This window comes from Clupea harengus, chromosome 13 (genome assembly GCF_900700415.2).
Source record: "Clupea harengus chromosome 13, Ch_v2.0.2, whole genome shotgun sequence".
Classification (NCBI taxonomy): Eukaryota; Metazoa; Chordata; class Actinopteri; order Clupeiformes; family Clupeidae; genus Clupea; species Clupea harengus.
The window spans coordinates 20,441,902-20,461,901 of record NC_045164.1 but is presented as its reverse complement, the minus strand read 5'-3'; the positions used below and the strand labels follow the sequence as shown (position 1 = coordinate 20,461,901).

At 44.8% G+C, this 20,000-nt stretch overlaps 1 protein-coding gene across 2 annotated transcripts in view; it reads left to right on the top strand.

Annotated features, from left to right (window-relative positions):
• Nucleotides 1-20,000, top strand: part of prkn (parkin RBR E3 ubiquitin protein ligase) — a 68,169-nt gene that overhangs the window by 42,240 nt on the left and 5,929 nt on the right. The window contains exons 8-9 of one of the 2 annotated variants that reach the window (XM_031578613.2): nt 13,947-14,005; nt 17,197-17,346. In XM_031578613.2, the coding sequence (XP_031434473.1) occupies nt 13,947-14,005; nt 17,197-17,346 (209 nt within the window). Of the gene's footprint in view, nt 1-13,943; nt 14,006-17,196; nt 17,347-20,000 lie in introns of both variants that reach the window. The other variant, XM_031578612.2, reaches the window with a different exon arrangement.

The window sequence follows — 20,000 nt, the reverse complement described above, 5'->3', positions numbered from 1 at the left end:
TTAATCCTCATCAGTGGAGCTGTCAGTCTGGGTGGCACGGGAAGGATACACACACACACAGAGACACACACACACACACACACACACACACACACACACACACACACACACACACACACACACACACACACACACACACACACACACCCATCCTAATCAACCAGATAATTAGGAGATAATTAGTAGCTTGGAAATCTGGATGAAAAACACACACCAACAGTTTAACACACATCGCCAACTCCTTTGTCTGCATACAGCACACTCACACAGACACAGACCCTCACCCTCAAGACATCAGAGGCCAGATTGATATGCAATCTGTCTCTGTGTGGAATAGGCTATTTGAGAACAGGTGTGTGTGTGAGTGTGTGTGTGTGTGTGTGTGTGTGTGTGTGTTTGCTGTAGCCACCCTCAATCCAGATGTACTGTCATTAGAATAGAAAAGAGTATATGAGAGGAGAAGAAAAGGACAGAGAAAAAGAAGAAAGGTAAATGAGAAGAAAGCAAAAGATGCGCGGGAGAAGGAAGGAGAGAAAGAGAGTTGATAGAGGGAGAAGGAAGGAGAGAAAGAGAGTTGATAGAGGGAGAAGGAAGGAGAGAAAGAGAGATAATAGAAGGAGAAGGAAGGAGAGAAAGAGAGTTGATAGAGAAGGAGGATAAAATGAGACATTTAACAAAATGAAATATTTGATGATGGGTGATATGATACTGTTATAAAGTATAACTAATGGTACTAAATTGATCTTAGTAGGCTGAGTGTTGACTAGCCATTTGTTATTACATAGTAGTTACATAGTAGTTGTGTTCATGAGCTCATGGTAGCATCTGGTTATGAAACAGACCAGGGCCAGAATCTGCTGCTGACTAACACACACACTTCATTTGTTTTGTGAACTATTTGCATCCCTTTTCCCTCTCTCTCTCACACACACACACACACACACACGCAAACACACACAATCACACACACACTCACACACACATGCACACATATCTGCATGTCCAAAACAACTGATGTTTTGTGGACTTTTTACATCTCCTCTCTGACCTACAACACACACTCACTCACACACACACACACACACACACACACACATACACACATTACAATTCACCTCTGTCTGCCTTTATGGGATGAAGACATAGGGGAAAACTCTATCTCAGCATACACACACACACACACACACACACACACACACACACCCCCCGCACACACACCCGCACACACACACACACACTCACGCTCCCTTTTATATGTTGAGTAAGGGATGCTTCTTTTGTCTGGTCCTTTGACCTTCATGGAGAGTAAGGATATTTTAAAACGAGACTCGCACTTTGTCGCTCTCTCTCTCACACACACACACACACACACACACACACACACACACACACACACACACACACACACACACACACACACACACACACACAATCACACACACAATCATTACAATTCACCTCTGCCTGTTGTGGGATGAAGACATGGGGCAAAGCTCTATCACAGCAGACACACACACACACGCACACGCACACACACACACACACTGCGTTTTATACAGTTTCACACATTTTTATATCTATTGATTCTGTGTGGCTCTCTCTGTTTATGAAAAAGCACTTTTCTTTCCTTATCACTTTCAGCCAGTTATTGAAGTGAAAATTGAGTCGTAATTCTGACAGTTACGTTTCGTTCTGTTATTTTCTCTCTCACTTTGTTTCTCTTTCCCCCCCCCCCCCCCCCCCCCCCTCTCTCTCTCTCCCTGTTTCTCTCTTTTTGTCTCCCCCTGTCTCTCTTCCTGTCTCTCTCTCTCTGTTTCTCTTTCTGTCTCACTGTCTCTTTCTCTATCTCTCCCTGTTTCTCTCCCTGTCTCCCTGTCTCTCTCACTTTCAGAGAGAAGGCTTTATTGAACTGACAAGGATTCTTGTGTTGTCAAAGGCATGTGTAGACATACATAGAAAGAGAGAGAGATAGAAAGAAAGAAAAGAAAGAGAGAGAGATAACAATATTAATGCTACTATTAATAATCATAATCATTACATAAAAATATATATAGCAATGACAATAATAAATAATACAAAAAGGGTGATATTGAAAAAGGAAGGCTAAATAAATAGAAGTGGAAGAAGTACTAATTAGTTGATACTTACATGAGAAGGAGAGGAAGTCTTGCAAGTCTGCACCTTGTCCATTTTTAATGATGTGTCCTTTCTTATTCTGGGACACAATCTGAGCTGCCAGCTCTAATGTCTGTTCCCTCTTCTAAGAGGATTCCGAGTTTAGAACCTTCATCCAGAGACAAAAGGAATGGAACTTTTTCTCTGGACTTCAAGTAGAAGTGTTTTCTTAGTGAAAAGGACATTTCTGAAGAAAGTGAATTTCGCCTTGAGGCTCCTTATGGTCGCAGTAGGTGCAAAGGCGCTGGTGTCTCTCTTGCCAGGATCTTTTGTAATTCTAATTCCCCAAGCGGTATTTAGTTTGGCCTATTCTATGTGGTTGCTTCAATTTGACCAGATTTGACAAGTCTGTTAATAGGTATTCTCTGTTTAACTCTGTTTAAAATATATATTTCTCTGGTACTGGTAAAAAGCAATGTTTGTTGTGTTAATGCTGGGGATCTGACTGTTTTCAGTGTATCCAGAATTTGATTGCTCTTTTGGTAACTTCAAAGGACATGAGAAAACAACCCAACTCAGCCGTATAGCAGAATCAGTGTGATGGTGTCAATTATCTTTATCCAAATGTAATGGGTGGTTGAAAATGAGTAATGATTTTATGTATTTCATAGAATGTTCTACGAGCTGTCTCCTAGTACACTCAGGCCTGTGGTGAAACTGCCTGAGATGTATAACTAGTCCTAAATAACTATAACTGGCTGTGTGTTTAGTGTTAGGGACCAGGTCTGGCAGTACCGATGTCAAGTCGATACACTCTATTGCAGTGAAGGTGAGGAGGGCACTCTGTCAGGTGTGTGTGAAGGTGAGGAGGGTAACCATGGAGGTTCTCCTACACGATCTCAGTGACGGTTTCCACCTCTGCCTGGTGGCAGGCACACTCCACTGGAGACGCTAGCCTTTATTCACCAGGACTCCGTAAACGGAGACGCTAGCCTATATTCATCAGTGCTCCGTAAACCGAGACGCTAGCCTATATTCATCGGCACTCCATAGACGCTAGCCTATATTCATCAGGGCTCCGTAGACGGAGACGCTAGCCTATATTCATCGGTGTTCCATAGACGGAGACGCTAGCCTATATTCATCAGTGCTCCGTAGACGCTAGCCTATATTCATCAATGTTTCATAGATGGAGACGCTAGCATATATTAATCGCGGCTCCGTAGATGCTAGTCTATATTCATCAGGGCTCCGTTGACGCTAGCCTATATTCATCGGTGTTCCGTAGACGGAGACGCTAGCCTATATTCATCAGCGCTTCGTAGACGCTAGCCTATATTCATCAGGGCTCCGTAGACGCTAGCCTATATTCATCAGTCCTCCGTAGACGCTAGCCTATATTTATCAGCGCTCCATAGACGCTAGCCTATTTTCACCAGCGCTCCGTAGACGCTAGCCTATATTCATCAGGGCTCCGTAGACGCTAGCCTATATTCATCAGCGCTCCGTAGACGCTAGCCTATATTCATCAGTGCTCCGTAGACGGAGACGCTAGCATATATTCATCGCCGCTCCGTAGATGCTAGCCTATTTTCATCAGGGCTCCGTAGACGCTAGCCTATATTCATTGGCGCTCTGGTCGCACCCTCATTATCCAGCAGGCTACAGACATCTCTACAAATGATGACCTTCCAAATCTCCTCTACATGATGCTTGTCCCCGGTGACTGCTGAGAGGACAGCTTCCCACAACACTCTGCTCTCAGAACCCAAATAAAGTCCAGCAGAAGAGGAGCGTATCATGTATTTTCGTTTTAATAATTATTATTTTTTTCCCTTTTGACTTCTTATCTGTTCTGTATGCATTCTGTAATTTGAGCACTTTGGGTTCCTGCGTTATGGCATAATTACCCAGTATGCCAAGTTTGTGTTGGCACGGCGATGCCATATGCCCGTGTTGGCTCACAGATTCCTGGCTAATTCTGACGTGTGTGTTGATCAGGCTGATTTGAGTCCTTAATCAAGCTCTGTAATCACTCCGCGTCGAGTGTGAAGAGCTGTTGCGAGGCGGATGGTGATGTACACACACTCTAATCAGACGCCGCAGACGGAGGCTTCACACACGAGCACAGATGGGGTTTCAGGTTTTTGAGCTGTGCAGGTCACCTCTGATAGACAGACGTACGCACTCTCATGTGTGTGAGACTGCAGTGTGTGCACAGCCACAGACGTACACACTCTCATGTGTGTGAGACTGCAGTGTGTGCACAGCCACAGACGTACACACTTTCATGTGTGTGAGACTGCAGTGTGTGCACAGCGACAGACGTACACACTCTCATGTGTGTGAGACTGAAGTGTGTGCACAGCCACAGACGTACACACTCTCATGTGTGAGACTGCAGTGTGTGCACAGACGTACACACTCTCATGTGTGTGAGACTGCAGTGTGTGCACAGCCACAGACGTACACACTCTCATGTGTGTGAGACTGCAGTGTGTGCACAGCCACAGACGTACACACTCTCATGTGTGTGAGACTGCAGTGTGTGCACAGACGTACACACTCTCATGTGTGTGAGACTGCAGTGTGTGCACAGCCACAGATGTACACACTCTCATGTGTGTGAGACTGCAGTGTGTGCACAGACGTACACACTCTCATGTGTGTGAGACTGCAGTGTGTGCACAGCCACACGCTGAGAACAATCTCATCTCTCAAACACCACCTGTGTTTTTATCTTGTGTGAGAGTGAGGGAGAGATGTCCACACTGATGTCCAGACACAGATTTCCACAGATGAAATGGGAAGGTGGGATGGTGTCTGTTGATGTTGAGCTTCTTAATGTTGCATGCGTTCTATTAGTGTAAAGAAAAGTTAGTGTAAAGAATGTAGGAAAATTTGACAGAGCTCTAATAGAGGAGGAGTACACACACACACACACACACACACACACACACACACACACACACACACTCTCAGTAAGTGGCTGGAGTGTAGATACTGGGAGGGTAGGAGTATGCATTCATCTATTTCACCCAGCAGGAATTATCTTTTTCTCTACTTATTTTTATAAACTCCAGAAAAAGTAGGTTTCCCTGATGTTTTTGTCTTTATTACATTCTGTCAGGAAAGTAACTCATCCTCCACTACCCCATTACAGTGAGTGCAGAGTCTGTCTCAGTAGTCATGTTTGCCTGTGTCCACCCTTCTCTGTAGCCATGTTTGCCTGTGTCCCTGAGACAGAACACACACATACATTTTTTTTTTTTACACATACATTTTGTGTTGAAATGCAAGCTGCATCGATTATTGCATTGTTCATTGAAAGTCATAATTGTGACAAGGAAAAGCTTTTTCTCTAATAAGAAAATAGAGAAGATAATTCATCTGTTGATTTTCTTTAATTATCAAACACAAAGTAGGAAGTGATTTGAGAGTCTGAGTAGCAAACTCAAATGTTTTAAAAATCGACACGCATCGATAATCGTTTTATCGGTTTAGAATTGATAATCGATAATCAGTTTAGAATCGATAATCGGTTTAGAATCGATAATCGGTTTAGAATCGAATCGTTGACCTCTGAATCGGAATCGAATCGAATCGTGAGGTGCCAAGAGATTCCCACCTCTATACCACACACACACACACACACACACACACACACACAGTTAAACCACACCAGCCACTCACTGAGATCGAACAAAATTTGTGTATGTGTGTGTATTTGATCCAGCATTATTACAACTAATGTATTTATTTGTTAGGGTTGTGCAAATGGCTGGTGAGACTATTAGAGTGGGTGTTTCTGTATATACATGTGTGTGTGTTAGTGTGTTTGTGTGTGTGTGTGAAAGTTAAGTTGAGCAGGTGGCATGTGACAGCCTCATCTTCTTAAGCAGAGAGAGCGTATGTTCGTATGTCTGTGTGTATGTATTGTGGTATCATGAGAGGTTTTACCACTGAGCGAGGTGTAGGGCAGTGCGTAAACAACACGACAGAGCAGGCAAAAGTGCTTTCCAACGAAGGATCCAGTTTAATAACCAACAAAAAGTGTTTCAGGAAGCAAAATAATAAAGTACTTCAAAGGCAAAACATAGGCTTTTCTAAAGTTGCTCCTAACATAAGTCCAATCAACTGTGGCTGCAAACTTAAAGTTCATCCGACACCGAACTCAGTTTGTGCCACGTACGGTGCCTCCCGCTTGGTGTGTGTCTCAGCTCCTTTGTTCTCTCCCTCTCCCACACCTGAGCTCCCGCTTCAATCAGAGGGCTGAGGCATTTGCACCTGTCTGAGAAGTGCATTCTGGGAGATGTAGTTTTCCCGGCAGCCATCTTGTGGCGTGGTAGCCATTCCGGGAGAGGAACATAACGCCCCTCTACCACACGTCCCCTCGTGATGCCACAGTATATGTTTATATGTGTTTTTGTGTATGTTTGAGTGTGTGCATGTTTGTGTGTGTGTGTGTGCGTGTGTGTGTGTGTGTATGTTTGAGTGTGTGCATGTTTGTGTGTGTGTGTGTGTGTGTGTGTGTGTGCCCCTGTGTTTGTATGTGTGTGTCAAAGTTAAGCTGAGCAGGTGGCAGGAGCCACGTCTTCTTAAGCAGAGTGTGTGTGTGTGTGCGTGTGTATACATGTTTGTGTATATTTTTGTATGTGTTTATGTGTATGTTTTAGTGTGTGCATGTTTGTGTGTTAGTGTTTGCGTGTCAGTGTGTGTCAGTGTGTGTGTGTGTGTATGTATGTGTGTGTTAGTGTGTGTGTGTTTGGCCAGGGGATTTGGCAAGAGATTTAGTGTTTGAGCGAGGCCACATCTGCAAACTTTGCATGTGCTGCCGTTTGAAGGGGAGAAATCTGCAGCTTTGCTCCTATCAGGCAGCTGAAGAAGGACCTGGGCCTGCCTAGGAGCTTAGCAGAGGAGATAAGCTCCCCAACTCTCTCTCCATCGCTCCCTCTTTCTATCTCACCATCCCTCTCTCTATCCTCCAAACTATCTCCCCATCCCCCAACTCTCCCTCCATCTCTCCCCATCCCTCCATCTCTCTCTCTCTACATCTGTCCATCCCAAATCTCTCTCTCCATCTCTCTCTCCATCTCGCTATCTCTCCAGTTTTCTGTCCAGTCTTCTCTCTTCATCTTTGCAAATGTGCCTTTCTTTCCTCCTCTCTGATCCCCAACTTTCTCTGCCTCCCCTCCCCCTCTCCATATATGTGTTCTCTAACTTCCTCTGCATCCAGTTCTCCTTCTCTCCGTCCCTCTGTCTGTCTCTGTCGCTCTGTCTGTCTCTGTTCCTCACATCTCTCCGTCCCTCTGTCTCTCTCCGTCCCCCTGTCTCTCTCTGTCCTTCATTCTGTCCCTTGATTATCTCCTTCCCTCTCTCCCTCTCTCCCTCTCTATTTCACTCACTCTCCTGGCACTTCTATTCCTCGTTCTTCTTCTTTTTCTTCTTCTTGTTCTTCTCAAACTGTTTGTCTCTTCCCCCAGCCAGTCCCTCTGTGTCTCTTTCTTCTTTTCCCTCTTCATCCATCTCTCACTCTACCTCTCCTCCCTCCTCTTTCCCTCCCTCCATCTCTCTCACTTTCGCTCTTTTAAGTCCCCAAGCCTTTGAAGTGGAGGCGATTGGTTCTCACTCTGTACATCTCCATGGAAACTGTTGGATTCTGTCCACAAAAGAGCTCTGCAGTGTGAGACTGTGCTACAACTTTCCTCTCCCAGGTGTGTGTGTGTGTGTGTGGGTGTGTGTGTCTTCATCAGGTGTGAAGCTGAAGATAATTTCAAGATCAACAGTGTGTAACTTATTAGTACCATATTAGTGACCTTAGAGTAGGTACACTCACAGGTGTGTGTGTGTGTGTGTGTGTGTGTGTGTTGTGTGTGTGTATGTTTGTTTTAGACAGAGTAAATCTGTCTTGGCTTTGATAGTCACAGTGAATCCTGATGTTATTTCTAAAGAGTTTTTTGTGAATGTGTGTGTGTGTGGTGTGTGTGTGTGTGCATTGCAGTACTACTCCTTCATTAACAAGCTAATATGCCAGCCTAGTCCCATGAGACTGCATCTCTTTCCAGTGAAACTATGTGTGTGTGTGGTGTGTGTGTGTGTGTGTGTGTGTGTGTGTGTGTGTGTGTCTGTCTGTGTCTGTACCCTGCCTTCAAAAATAATCTCATTTAGTAGCTGGCTGCCACAGTGGAGTTTAGTAATCCCACAAGGCTCCTCTTCTCCCCTCATCCTCTTCCTCTCCTCCTCCTCTTCCTCTCCTTCTCCCCCCTGCATCTCTCTTGTGTCTGTGTTGAGCACACAACACACACAGACACACACACACACACAGATTTCTCTTTTGTGTGTTTACTTCCCCTCTCCCCCTCTCTCTCTCTCTCTCTCTCTCTCTCTCTCTCTCTCTCTCTCTCTCTAGCGCTACTTCAAAGACACTGTGCAGTCAGTGGTGTGTGGGCAGCACAGAATAAGATGTGTGTGTGTGTGTGTGTGTGTGTGTGTGTGTGTGTGTGTATGTGTGTGTGTTTGATCTCCACCTGACAGAAACTTCAGTGTGGTGTGAGAATGAGGACATGTGACAGGTATGTTAAGGGTCTTTCACTGGTTGTGTGTGGGGTGGGGGGGTATGCACATATGTAGTTATTGTGGGAGAAACTTTGTGTGTGTGTGTGTGTGTGTGTGTGTGTGTGTGTGAATGTGTAGAGGTTATAAACCTGTGGCATGTAAGTGGTAAACCATGTTAACCTGTGTTTTACTCCACATTCGGTTGTCATGGTTACATTGTGGAGAAAGAGGTGAGTGACACTAATGGAAGTTGTTTGTTAAACACCTTCACCTTCACTCAAGGGGTTATCTCAGGTGCCGGACGGATGATACAGTGCGCATCTGGAAACGTGTATAGACGTGTTTGACACTACTGACGTATAGACGTGTTTGACACTACTGATTCAGTCCAGTGCCTACAGACGTATAGACGTGTTTGACACTACTGACGTATAGACGAGTTTGACATTACTGATCCAGTCCAGCGCCTACAGATGCATAGACGTGTTTGACATTTTGACAAGTGCCATTGATTCAAGCAGGGCAGTGTCTGGTGCGTCCGATGCTCTCAGGACGTCTCAGGCCCTGTGATACGAGTTAGCAGCTAACGTTAGCCGTCCAGTGCTGAGTTGCCACTACACTTTGTCTGTCTGTCTGTCTGTCTGTCTGTCTCTGTCTGTCTCTCTCTGTCTCTCTCGCTCCTTCTTTTTCTGTCTCTCTCTCTCTCTATTCTTTCTCTGTCTCTCTATCTCTCTCTCTCTCTGATTTTCTATCTCTCTCCCTCTCTCTGTCTTTGTATCTCTCTCTCTCTCCTTCTCTCTTTGTCATTCTCTCTATCGCTCTCTCGTTCTCTCTATCTTTCTCTCGTTCTCTCTGTCTCTCTCTCTTAAGCCTTAAACAGTAGATAGATCTGGTGTGTGTGTGTGGCATGTCTCTGTGTATATTTGTAAAGGTGGATGTGTGTATTTGTCTTTGTGTGCGTGTGTGTGTATGTGTATGTGTGTGTGTGTGTGTTTGTGTGTCCTTGGCAGCGGGTTATCAGTTAATTTGTGTGCCTTCTCAGCACCACTGAGCCCCCCACCATATACACACTTCCTTCACACAAATGTACACACACACACACACACACACACACACACACAAACATTTCCTTATCCCCACTCCCCCTTCCTTCCCTTGATCTTGGCGGGGTTGTGTGTGTGTGTGTGTGTGTGTGTGTGTGTGTGTGTGTGTGTGTGTGTGTGAGGACAGGTGTGTGTGGACAGGTGTGTGTGTGTGGTTATGAGGACAGGTGTGTGTGTGTTGTGTGTATGTATGAGGACAGGTGTGTGTGGACAGGTGTGGGTGTGTGGTTATGAGGACAGGTGTGTGTGTGTGCTATTTGTGGTATTTTCCACCACTTGGGCAAGTGTTTAGGCTTTATCAACAGGTAAACATCTGCTGAGATGATCTCAGCCTACGCACACGTGTCTCACACACAAACACACACACAAGTCAGGAGAACTGCTGCCTCTGCTTTAGAGAGTCACCAGAGGGGAATGTTCAACTGCAGAGTTATTGGAGGGAAGGCTTTGTGGTGTGTGTGTGTGTGTGTGTGTGTGTGTGTGTGTGTGTGTGTGTGTGTGTGTGTGTGTGTGTGTGTGTGTGTGTGTGTGTGTGTGTGTGTGTGGTGTGTGTGTGTGTGTGTGTGTGTGTGTGTGTGTAACGGAGTCTTTAAATGGCTTAGTCATGCCTCGGTCATTCATATTTCAGAGGAATTGTAGAACAATCACAGACACACATGCACATAGGTGTGGAGGGGGGGTGGGGTATTTTAAAAAGCGTGTCTTGTATGGGAGGGGGTAAATGGCAGGTTATGATAGATGGGAGGGCACCTTGCATGTTTTATTCATGCTCCTAGTGCATGATGGGAAGTGTCAGTGGGTACGAAGAGTACAGGGGCTGGAGTCATTGATCTCCTACATAAATAAGCCTCTTTGTAAGCATGTGCGCGTTTGATTGGGCTTTCAAATGCTAATTCAGACACGCCGTCCCCCTGCAATGCAATCAGAGCTTTGTGATGGTCTTTTTTTTTATTCTCTTTTTTCTCTTTCCTTACGTTTTTTTTCTTTCTTTTTTTTAATCTGAAATTCGAGAAGTTGAAATCTCACCCTTTAGCAGACTGAGAGAGGGAGTCTGAAGGGGGAGAGAGGAACAGTGACCTGTGAGGACATTAGACGGTAGAGCACTTCACAGCATGGGCCTGTCCCAAACCCTCTACTTCACTTTTGCATACTTCCACACTAACATATGCATACTCACATACTGTCACTATTAACATACGCCGGTTATGTATCTTCCAGTAGGGTACCAGCGTCCTGTGATCTCCCAGAGAAAGTGTGTATCAAGCACACTGTTCTTAAGGTTTATTTGTAATATTTGTAAAATTGAATTTGTTTGTCACAAACCAAAGCGAAGAGTACATACCAAAATATGAACACAGTAATACATGAATAGACCTCATTACTACATTGTCCATTTGAAAAGAAGGATTCAAATAGAACCTTTAAAGATAATGCATTCCAAAAATGTCATGTTATCATTACATTACAACATTATTGGGTTTTATCACGTTTGTATTATTACAAGTGAAAAAAAGTTATCACATCACTGGGAAGGTATTACATTAATGGGAAGTTATTATATTACTGGGAAGGTATTACATTACTGGGAAGGTATTATATTACTGGGAAGGTATTACATTAATGGGAAGTTATTATATTACTGGGAAGGTATTACATTACTGGGAAGGTATTATATTACTGGGAAGGTATTACATTACTGGGAAGTTATTATATTACTGGGAAGTTGTTACATTACTGGGAAATTATTACATTATCACATTTTTGATGGATTTAAACTTATGATGTGTCGATGGATAAAAATGATGTGGTGGTGCAGTGGTTAGCCTCGTCGCTTTGTTAGTGTTTGGAGCGGGTTCGGTTCGAGTGCTGCAGGTTGTCCGTAAGTGGTTTTAGATAACAGCATCTGCTAAGTACCTGACCTTTACATTGACCTTTACATTATTGGGAGTTCATCATCAGGAAATGGCGACATTATTGGGTTCTACAGCAGATGCTATATCAGGCTAACAGAGACAGTGGCGGCCAACAAGAGTGGATGTGACCCCTACTTTCTCCATCTCCTCCATCAACACAATCAGTTTGGCCTGGGCTCATGTCTCTGTCTCTCACTCTTTTCTTTCTCTCTCCACCCCTCTTTCTCTCCCTCTTCTCTCTCTCTTTCTCTCCCTCTTCTTCTCTTTCTCTCTCTCTCTCCTGAGCTGATTGGCAGGTGGTCTGTGTTGAGCGCTCCTCATTACTTAGCGCCGTCTCTCCCCTCCCTGTGTCAGAGTGTCAGAGTGCCAGACACACACGTCCCTGCGCTTAGAGTGTGTGATGAGGCAATGAGGATGTGCTCGCGTCTGATTGGTGCCCATTTCTCCCCACTGGCGCCCAATTACAGCCTCACCGCAGCCTGCCCGCCTGCACGCCACGCAGCTCACAGATCCTCGCGCCAGGGGCACCCAGACGCAAGAACCACCAGAGACTCCTCAGAGGGACACACACACACGCGCACACACAAACCATAACTGCCATCTCATGCTTTACGTTGAAGTGGAGGTTAAGAGGTGCAGCCAGGCAGCCCAGCAGCCTGATAGTCTCCCACGGTCAGCACTGAACTCCACAGGGAGAGCACTGAACTGGTGTGCTCTGGGTTAAAGGGTTTGTCTGGGTTAAAGGGTTTGTCTGTTGTCTGGTTAAAAGGGTTTGTGTGTGTGTGTGTGTGTGTGTGTGTGTGTGTGTGTACTGTATGTGTGTTTGCCTGTGTGTTTGCGTGTGTGTGTGTGTGTGCCTCGGTTCATATTTGTGTGTGTTTGGGTGTGTGTGTGTGTGTGTGTGTGTGTGTCACAGTATCTAAAGCAGATTAGAGGTGGGCTCCATCTCCTGCAGGGTAATTGGTGTATGTTTCCCAACAAAAGCGTTTTTTTTTCTAACCACATTATTAGTACACGCACACACACACACACACACTCATCTTGAGTCATTTGTTTTGCATAATTACGCCTGCAGATTGAAAGGTGAACCTCTATACTGTGTGCTGACCTCCGACCCTAGCTCCAATTACAGCACTTCAGTGGAATATACCAGGCTTATTTTCCAGGGCTCTCTCTCTCTCTCTCTCTCTCTCACACACACACACACATACACACACACACACATTTTGCTGGGCAATTTGCTACTTATATCACCTCTAACTGTGACACGAGAACACATGCATCACTACAAACACCTTACACACACGTCCACACACACACACACACACACACACACACTGTCACACACCTTCAAGTAATTTGTGGGTATGTTGCCTCAAAGTCTAGCATTAGCCCCCCTGTCGCTACAGCAGATGCACTCATCCCCTCATCCTTAACCTAACATTGTTTAGATGTGTGTGTGTGTGTGTGTGTGTGTGTGTGTGTGTGTGTGTGTGTGTGTGTGTGTGTGTGTGTGTGTGTGTGTGTGTGTGTGTGTGTGTGTGTGTGTGTGCGCGTGCATGTACAGTATATGTTTGTATCAGAGAAAGGGAAAGATGGAAAGTCTATAAACAGAGGATACCCCTACAGCTGTAAGCTAACATTGATATACCATATGTGTGTGTGTGTGTGTGTGTGTGTGTGTGTGTGTGTGTGTGTGGTGTGTGTGTGTGTGTGTGTGTGTGTGTGTGTGTGTGTGTGTGTGTGTGTGTGTGTGTGTGATTTTTGTAATGATAGGTCATTGACTTTTGAAGTTGTATTTTTCTTGATACATTTATATATGCATCTCCTCTCTGCAACTCTCCCTCACTCTCTCTCTCCCTCACTCTCTCTCTCTTTCTCCTTCACCCTCTCTCATTCTCTCCCTCACTCTCTATCATTCTCTCTCTCATTCTCTCCCTCACTGTCTCATTCTCTATCATTCACTCCCTCATTCACTCTCTCATTCTCTCCCTCATTCGCTCTTATTCTCTCTCTCTCTCGTAACTCTCTATCTCTGTAACTCTAAATTTTAAATTCAAAATTCAAAAGAAGCTTTATTGGCATGACCATAACGTTCTACAGTATTGCCAAAGCATTTGGGTTGGGTCTGTACACTGTATACACAAGATACATCGGAAGGGGAATAATATTCATCATCAAGTAAATAGGATTTTAACAACAACAATAACATGAACATATGTTCCCCTCCTCTCTCTCTCTTTGTGTCCATCTGCAGCAGGGTGTCCAGACTCTCTGATTAAAGAGACGCATCACTTCTGGGTACTGGGAGAGGAGCAGGTATGTGTTAGCCTATGGGTCCCATCCCATAATAATACTGCATCTGTTAGCCTATGGGTCCCATCCCATAATAATACTGCATGTGTTAGCCTATGGGTCCCATCTACACACATGTGTTCATAATAATCACCATTTATTATGAATGTGGGAAATGGAGATTGAGGGATCCATATGGGTTTGGGTTATTTTGGATACACAAAAGCTGTTTTTTCCAAAGGTGTTTCCACAGGAAGTAGGAAGTAACCATTTCCATATCCTGTTTATGGTGAAGCCATGTCTACAGTGAATGGAGAATGTTGATAGTGATTCTCTCTCTGCCTCTACCCTTCCCTCTCTCTCTTTCTCTCTCTCTTTCTACCTCTACCCTTGCCTCCCTCTCTCTCTGCCTCTACCCTTCCCTCTCTCTCTTTCTCTCTCTCTTTCTACCTCTACCCTTCCCTCCCTCTCTCTCTGCCTCTACCCTTCCCTCTCTCTCTTTCTCTCTCTCTTTCTACCTCTACCCTTCCCTCCCTCTCTCTCTGCCTCTACCCTTCCCTCTCTCTCTCTTTCTCTCTCTCTTTCTACCTCTACCCTTCCCTCCCTCTCTCTCTTTCTCTCTCTCTCTATACCCCTACCCTTTCCTCCCTCTCTCTCTGCCTCTACCCTTCCGTCTCTCTCTCTCTCTGCCTCTACCCTTCCCTCTCTCTCTGTCTCTACCCTTCCCTCTCTCTCTCTGACTTTACCTCTACCCTTTTACTCTCTGTCTCTCTGACTCTACCCTTCCCTCCCTCTCTCTTTGCCTCTACCTTTCTCTCTCTCTCTCAATTCAATTCAAATTAGATTCATTGGCATGACTGTTTCCAAGCAGCGTTACCAAAAATTTGTATTTTTAGACAATAATGCAAGACATTATCTTGGATACATTATCTATTAATAACAATATGCACTATATACATACAAATGCGGATTACTGCACGGCTAGTTTTGCACAATTTGTACCCTCTCCCAATAAATATAGGAGCTTGTCTTCCCTTTTCATGATCAAGAATTGAGGTATAATTTGGCTGAATTGTTGGAAATATTAATTTCTAATTGAGGTATATTTACTGCATTCCTTGAGTAGGTGTCTCTCATCGTCTCCCACTTGATCACTGCATCGCAAGCACAACCTGTCCTCCCTAGGAAGCTAAGCTTGCCTGTGTCTCCCTCTCTCTATGGCCAGGGTGTGTTCACTGTGCCTCTCTCTCTCTCTCTCTCTCTCTCTCTCTCTCTCTGTCTCTATGGCCAGGGTGTGTTCACTTAGCATCTCTCTCTCTCTCTCTATCTATGGCCAGGGTGTGTTCACTTAGCCTCTCTTTCTCTCTCTCTCTCTCTCTCTCTCTCTCTCTCTCTCCCTCTCTCTCTCTCTATGGCCAGGGTGTGTTCATTTAACCTCTCTCTCTCTTCTCCCTCTCTCTCTCTCTCTCTCTATGGCCAGGGTGTGTTCACTTAACCTGTATGACGTTGATCATTTTCTTTGTTTGTAGTCTTTAATTTCTGTCAGATATGGTGTCAATTCATATTTTGTTTTTATTTGTCTAGAACAGTTTAATGTGTGTGTTTGTTCAATTTGGTTAAGCCTATATTGATGATATTCATTTTGTGTTGTTTTGCCTGCATCATGTCCATCAGGTTCAGCTTTTTTGGTCAAATATGCTTTGCACCCCCAGAATGTGTTCACAAAACCCTTGATTGGGTTTTTGTCCCATCAGTTGTGTGATACTTGGTGCCCAGATTTCACTCCTGTATAACAGAATGGGTATAATGTCAGAATTGAATATGTTCAGCCACAGTCTAATTGGAGGGTTACATTTATATACTGATTTTTCTAATTTCTAATATGTTTTTTAAGCCTTGTCGGATACGTCTTTTATCACTAGATCAGAATGGCCTGTTGATGAAGCTGTCAGGCCCAAGTAATTATAATTATAAAGTGTATCTCCTCCAAGGGTTGTATTTGTTCCCTTTTGAACAGGCTTTTTTTCCTGAAAGATTATTACCGTAGATTCTTCTGTGTTTATTGGCAGGCTCCAGGCTTTGCAATAATTTCCAAGAATTAAGACTTTCCTGTAATCCCACCTTCCTTGGGGACAATAACAAATCATCAGCATATTTTAGATTTTTTTTAGATCAATGGTTGTTGCCAATTCGTTAACAGACAAGTTAATTAGTGTTGGGCTGAGACTACATCCTTGTCTCATTCCTTTGGTCTGTTTAAAGTAGCATGTTGGGGGCGGTCTCCTCTTTGAATACTAGATAATGCTGTTCCAGCTCAACCATGCTTTCACTTAGTGCCTTGATGTTGGGGGAGGAAGGAGTGTTAAGGCCGTAGCAGGTAGTTGGACCGTGCCCATTGTTTGTGGCTGTTTACATCTCCAGGGGAGATAGCTGTGCTGACCTTCATGTGACCTTCACCTCCAGGTTTCTTTTATAAGTCAGTCACTTTTAAGGTGTCTGAAATTCCTCTGAAATTGATTGAGATTGGTTCCCTGCACCGTAACAGTACCATTGTGATACAGGTTAACTGTCACCATAACAGTACCATTGTGATGCAGGTTAACTGTCACCCTAACAGTACCATTGTGATGCAGTTTAACTGTGACCATAACAGTACCTTTGTGATACAGGTTAACTGTCACCATAACAGTACCATTGTGATACAGGTTAACTATCAGCTTGATGTCCTTCTAATATTATGAAGAATAAAAGGTTGCACAAGACCTTGTTGTCTTTGGATCCCATGTAGTCTGAGATAAGGTTCTCAGGATGTTCTCTCATGTTTTCTATAATTCTTGTGTTCTGATCAGATATTTTCTGGATATATTATTTCCAGCTCATCTTCATTTTTGGTTATGTTTCTATCCAGTGCATCATCCATTGTGAGGTCCTACATCTTTTAACTGACAGTTTGGCTAACTCTACTAACGCTTAGCTAATCGTCCTGAGGAGATATTTATTTTCATAAACTTGAGGATTATGTCAGAGGTCTCACCTCAATAGTCTTCTGCCTCTGTTGTTTGTAATATTAGGTTTAGTTTTGAGTAGTGAAGACTTCTTCAACATCTAAACTCTCTCTATGCTGCCACCCTTCTCTCCCTCTACCAACTTTCTCCTTTTTTTGCTTCATCTTTCCCCCTCCCTTTCTTTCTCTTCCTCTCCTTCTCCCCCCCCAGTATGAGCGGTACCAGCGGTACGCAGCAGAGGAGTGTGTGCTGGTGATGGGGGGTGTGTTGTGTCCAGCGCCGGGCTGTGGAGCTGGTCTGCTGCCAGAGGACGACCGCAGGAGGCTTCAGTGTGAGCTGGTCGACGGGCTGGGCTGCGGGGTAACACACACACACACACACACACACTCACGCATACACACACTCTCTTACACACACGCACACTCACACATACACACACACTCTCTCTCTCTCTCTCTCTCACTCACACACACACACAAACACACAGGCATACACACACATTCACTCTCTCACACACATTCATACATACATACACAGACACACTTGCAACTTTCAATAAAGCCAGTTAAAGTGACACTCTCTATGTCAAACTGTGTGTGTGTGTGTGTGTGTGTGTGTGTGTGTGTGTGTGTGTGTGTGTGTGTGTGTGTGTGTGTGTGCACCCGAGCTCTGCTGTAGGCCTCCCCATGGCTTCACATAAAACTCTCATCATTGTTTTATCCCTCTTGCTCGGCTTGATTATTGTTGAAGTGTTCTGGGGTGAGACCGCATTATGACCTCATCAGTCACCCCGACAACCTCCTTCTCGACCCCTCTTTCACCCTGTGTTTCCGTGGTGACACTTCCTGGTCCCACCCTCTGGCCTGTGTGTCCTAGACACGAGGGGAGAGAGATGCAATCACCACAGCAACTGAGGTGCAATTAGATGCTCATCTACACGTTGTTGGCTAATTAAGTCGTCGATTAGAGATTAGAGCGCTGTGTGTCTGTGTCTGTCTGCGTATGTCTGTGTGTGTTTGTGTGTGTGTGTGTTCATAATTGGAGACTAGAGCGCAGTTCAACACACATTAACATCAAGTGATTGCATGTTTGCAAACGTTAACATCATCATTACAACAAGAGAAACGAGGGAGAGATGGAGGAAGAGAGGGAGCGAAAGCGAGAGAGGGAGGTAGAAAGTGAGAGAAGGAGAAAGCAGGAGGGGGAGTTACAAACTGAGGAGAGGTGATTAGAAGTTCAGAGAGGGGGAGAGCCAGAGTGTTTTTGTGTTAAAGCTTTTATGTGTGTCGAACAGGTCCTTGAGAGTTCTGTATTTTATGAACATAAAGGAAGAAAGTAATGAATAGATAAGAGGAGAGGAGGAAGAACAAGACAGAGAGAGAAAATGAGACAGAAAGAGAGAGAGACTGAGAGGGTGGGAGGAAGAACGAGACTGAGAGAGAAAGAGGAGAAATACTGAGAGAGAGAGAGAGAGGGAGAAAGAGGCAGAGAGGGGGGGAGAAAGAGACAGAGAGAGAGAGAGAGCGAGAGAGAGGGAGAAGGAGACAGAGAGAGAAAGAGGAGAAATAGTATGGGAGAGAGAGAGAGGGAGAAAGATTGAGACAGAAGGAAAAAACCGCTGGCCAGAACCGTATTCACTCCACACACACACATTCATACACAAGGACATACTCTTGACTTGGTGCCGTCACATGGTTTGTCTTTGTGTGATCTTGTGGTTTCTGTTGTACCCATAAAACATCAAACCAACGCCGCCCAACTCACGGCAGATTTAAATGTGCACCTGGACTCTACTGCTTCCACCCAAACTGTTTGTCGGGAGCTCCACAGGGACTACATTCGTGGTCGGGCTGCTATAGCCAAACCTTTGGTTACTCGTGCCAATGCCAAACGCTGGTTTCAGTGGTGCCAGCAGCGCAAATCTTGGGCTGTGGATAATGTGAAACATGTATTCCTGAGTTGAGAGGGACCTTCACTGTCTTTCCCACATTTGGGAGAGTTATAGTCAGGAGAAGCCCCAAAGAGGCAGACTGCTGCGTGCCCAGACTAAGCACAGGGTGGATCAGTGATGGTTTGGGCTGATTCCCTAGGCCCGCTACTTGTTCTAGATCAGCCCGTCACTGCCAAGGACTACCAAACTATTCTGGAGAACCATGCACACCCAATGGATTCAAACATTGTACCCCAGAAGGCGGTGCTGTGTATCACGATGATAATGCACCAATACACACAGCAAGCTTGACAGAGTGGTTTGATGAGCATGAAAGTGAAGTTGAGCATCTCCCATGGCATGCACAGATGTGTGCACAGATGCCTGTCAACAGATCTGAATATTATAGAGCCACTTTGGGGAGGTTTGGAGGAGCGAGTGGTGACCTGGCCACTGTGGCTCAAAATCCCTCTGGCTACTGTGCAGGACTTTTTTTTTAAAGATTTGTTTTTGGGCTTTTTGCCTTTAATGAGATAGGACAGTGAAGGTTTGGACAGGAAATGAGATGGAGAGAAGAGGTGGGGAGTGGGATCGGGAAACGACAGCAGGTCGGATTCGAACCCGTGTCCCCGTGGGCATTCAAGCCCGTATATGGTCGGGGCTACTCCTTCGCCACCGCCCCCCCCGTATCTGTCATTCTTAAGACAAAGCTGTATTGGCGGCAAAAGAAATGTGGTCTAAAACCTGGTGTTTCAGTTCATATATATATATATATATATATACACACACACACACACACACACACAAAGACAAGTAAACATAAAAACACCAATCAAGAAAATCAAGCTAAAAAGAGAGAATTAGACCGAGCCTGAGCTAAAACAAGGATGAATAGCAGAAGTCTGTGGACAGCTGTCACAGACTGGAGACGAAACAAAGAAATAGGATGCAAACGCTCAAGGCGTGTTTTACTGATATAAATCAAAGTGCTACGATGGGCAAACAAGGCAGCGATCACAGGACTGGAGAACAGCACATCTTGCTGATCACAAACAATTACACACAAAGACAAAGGAAAAAGCCC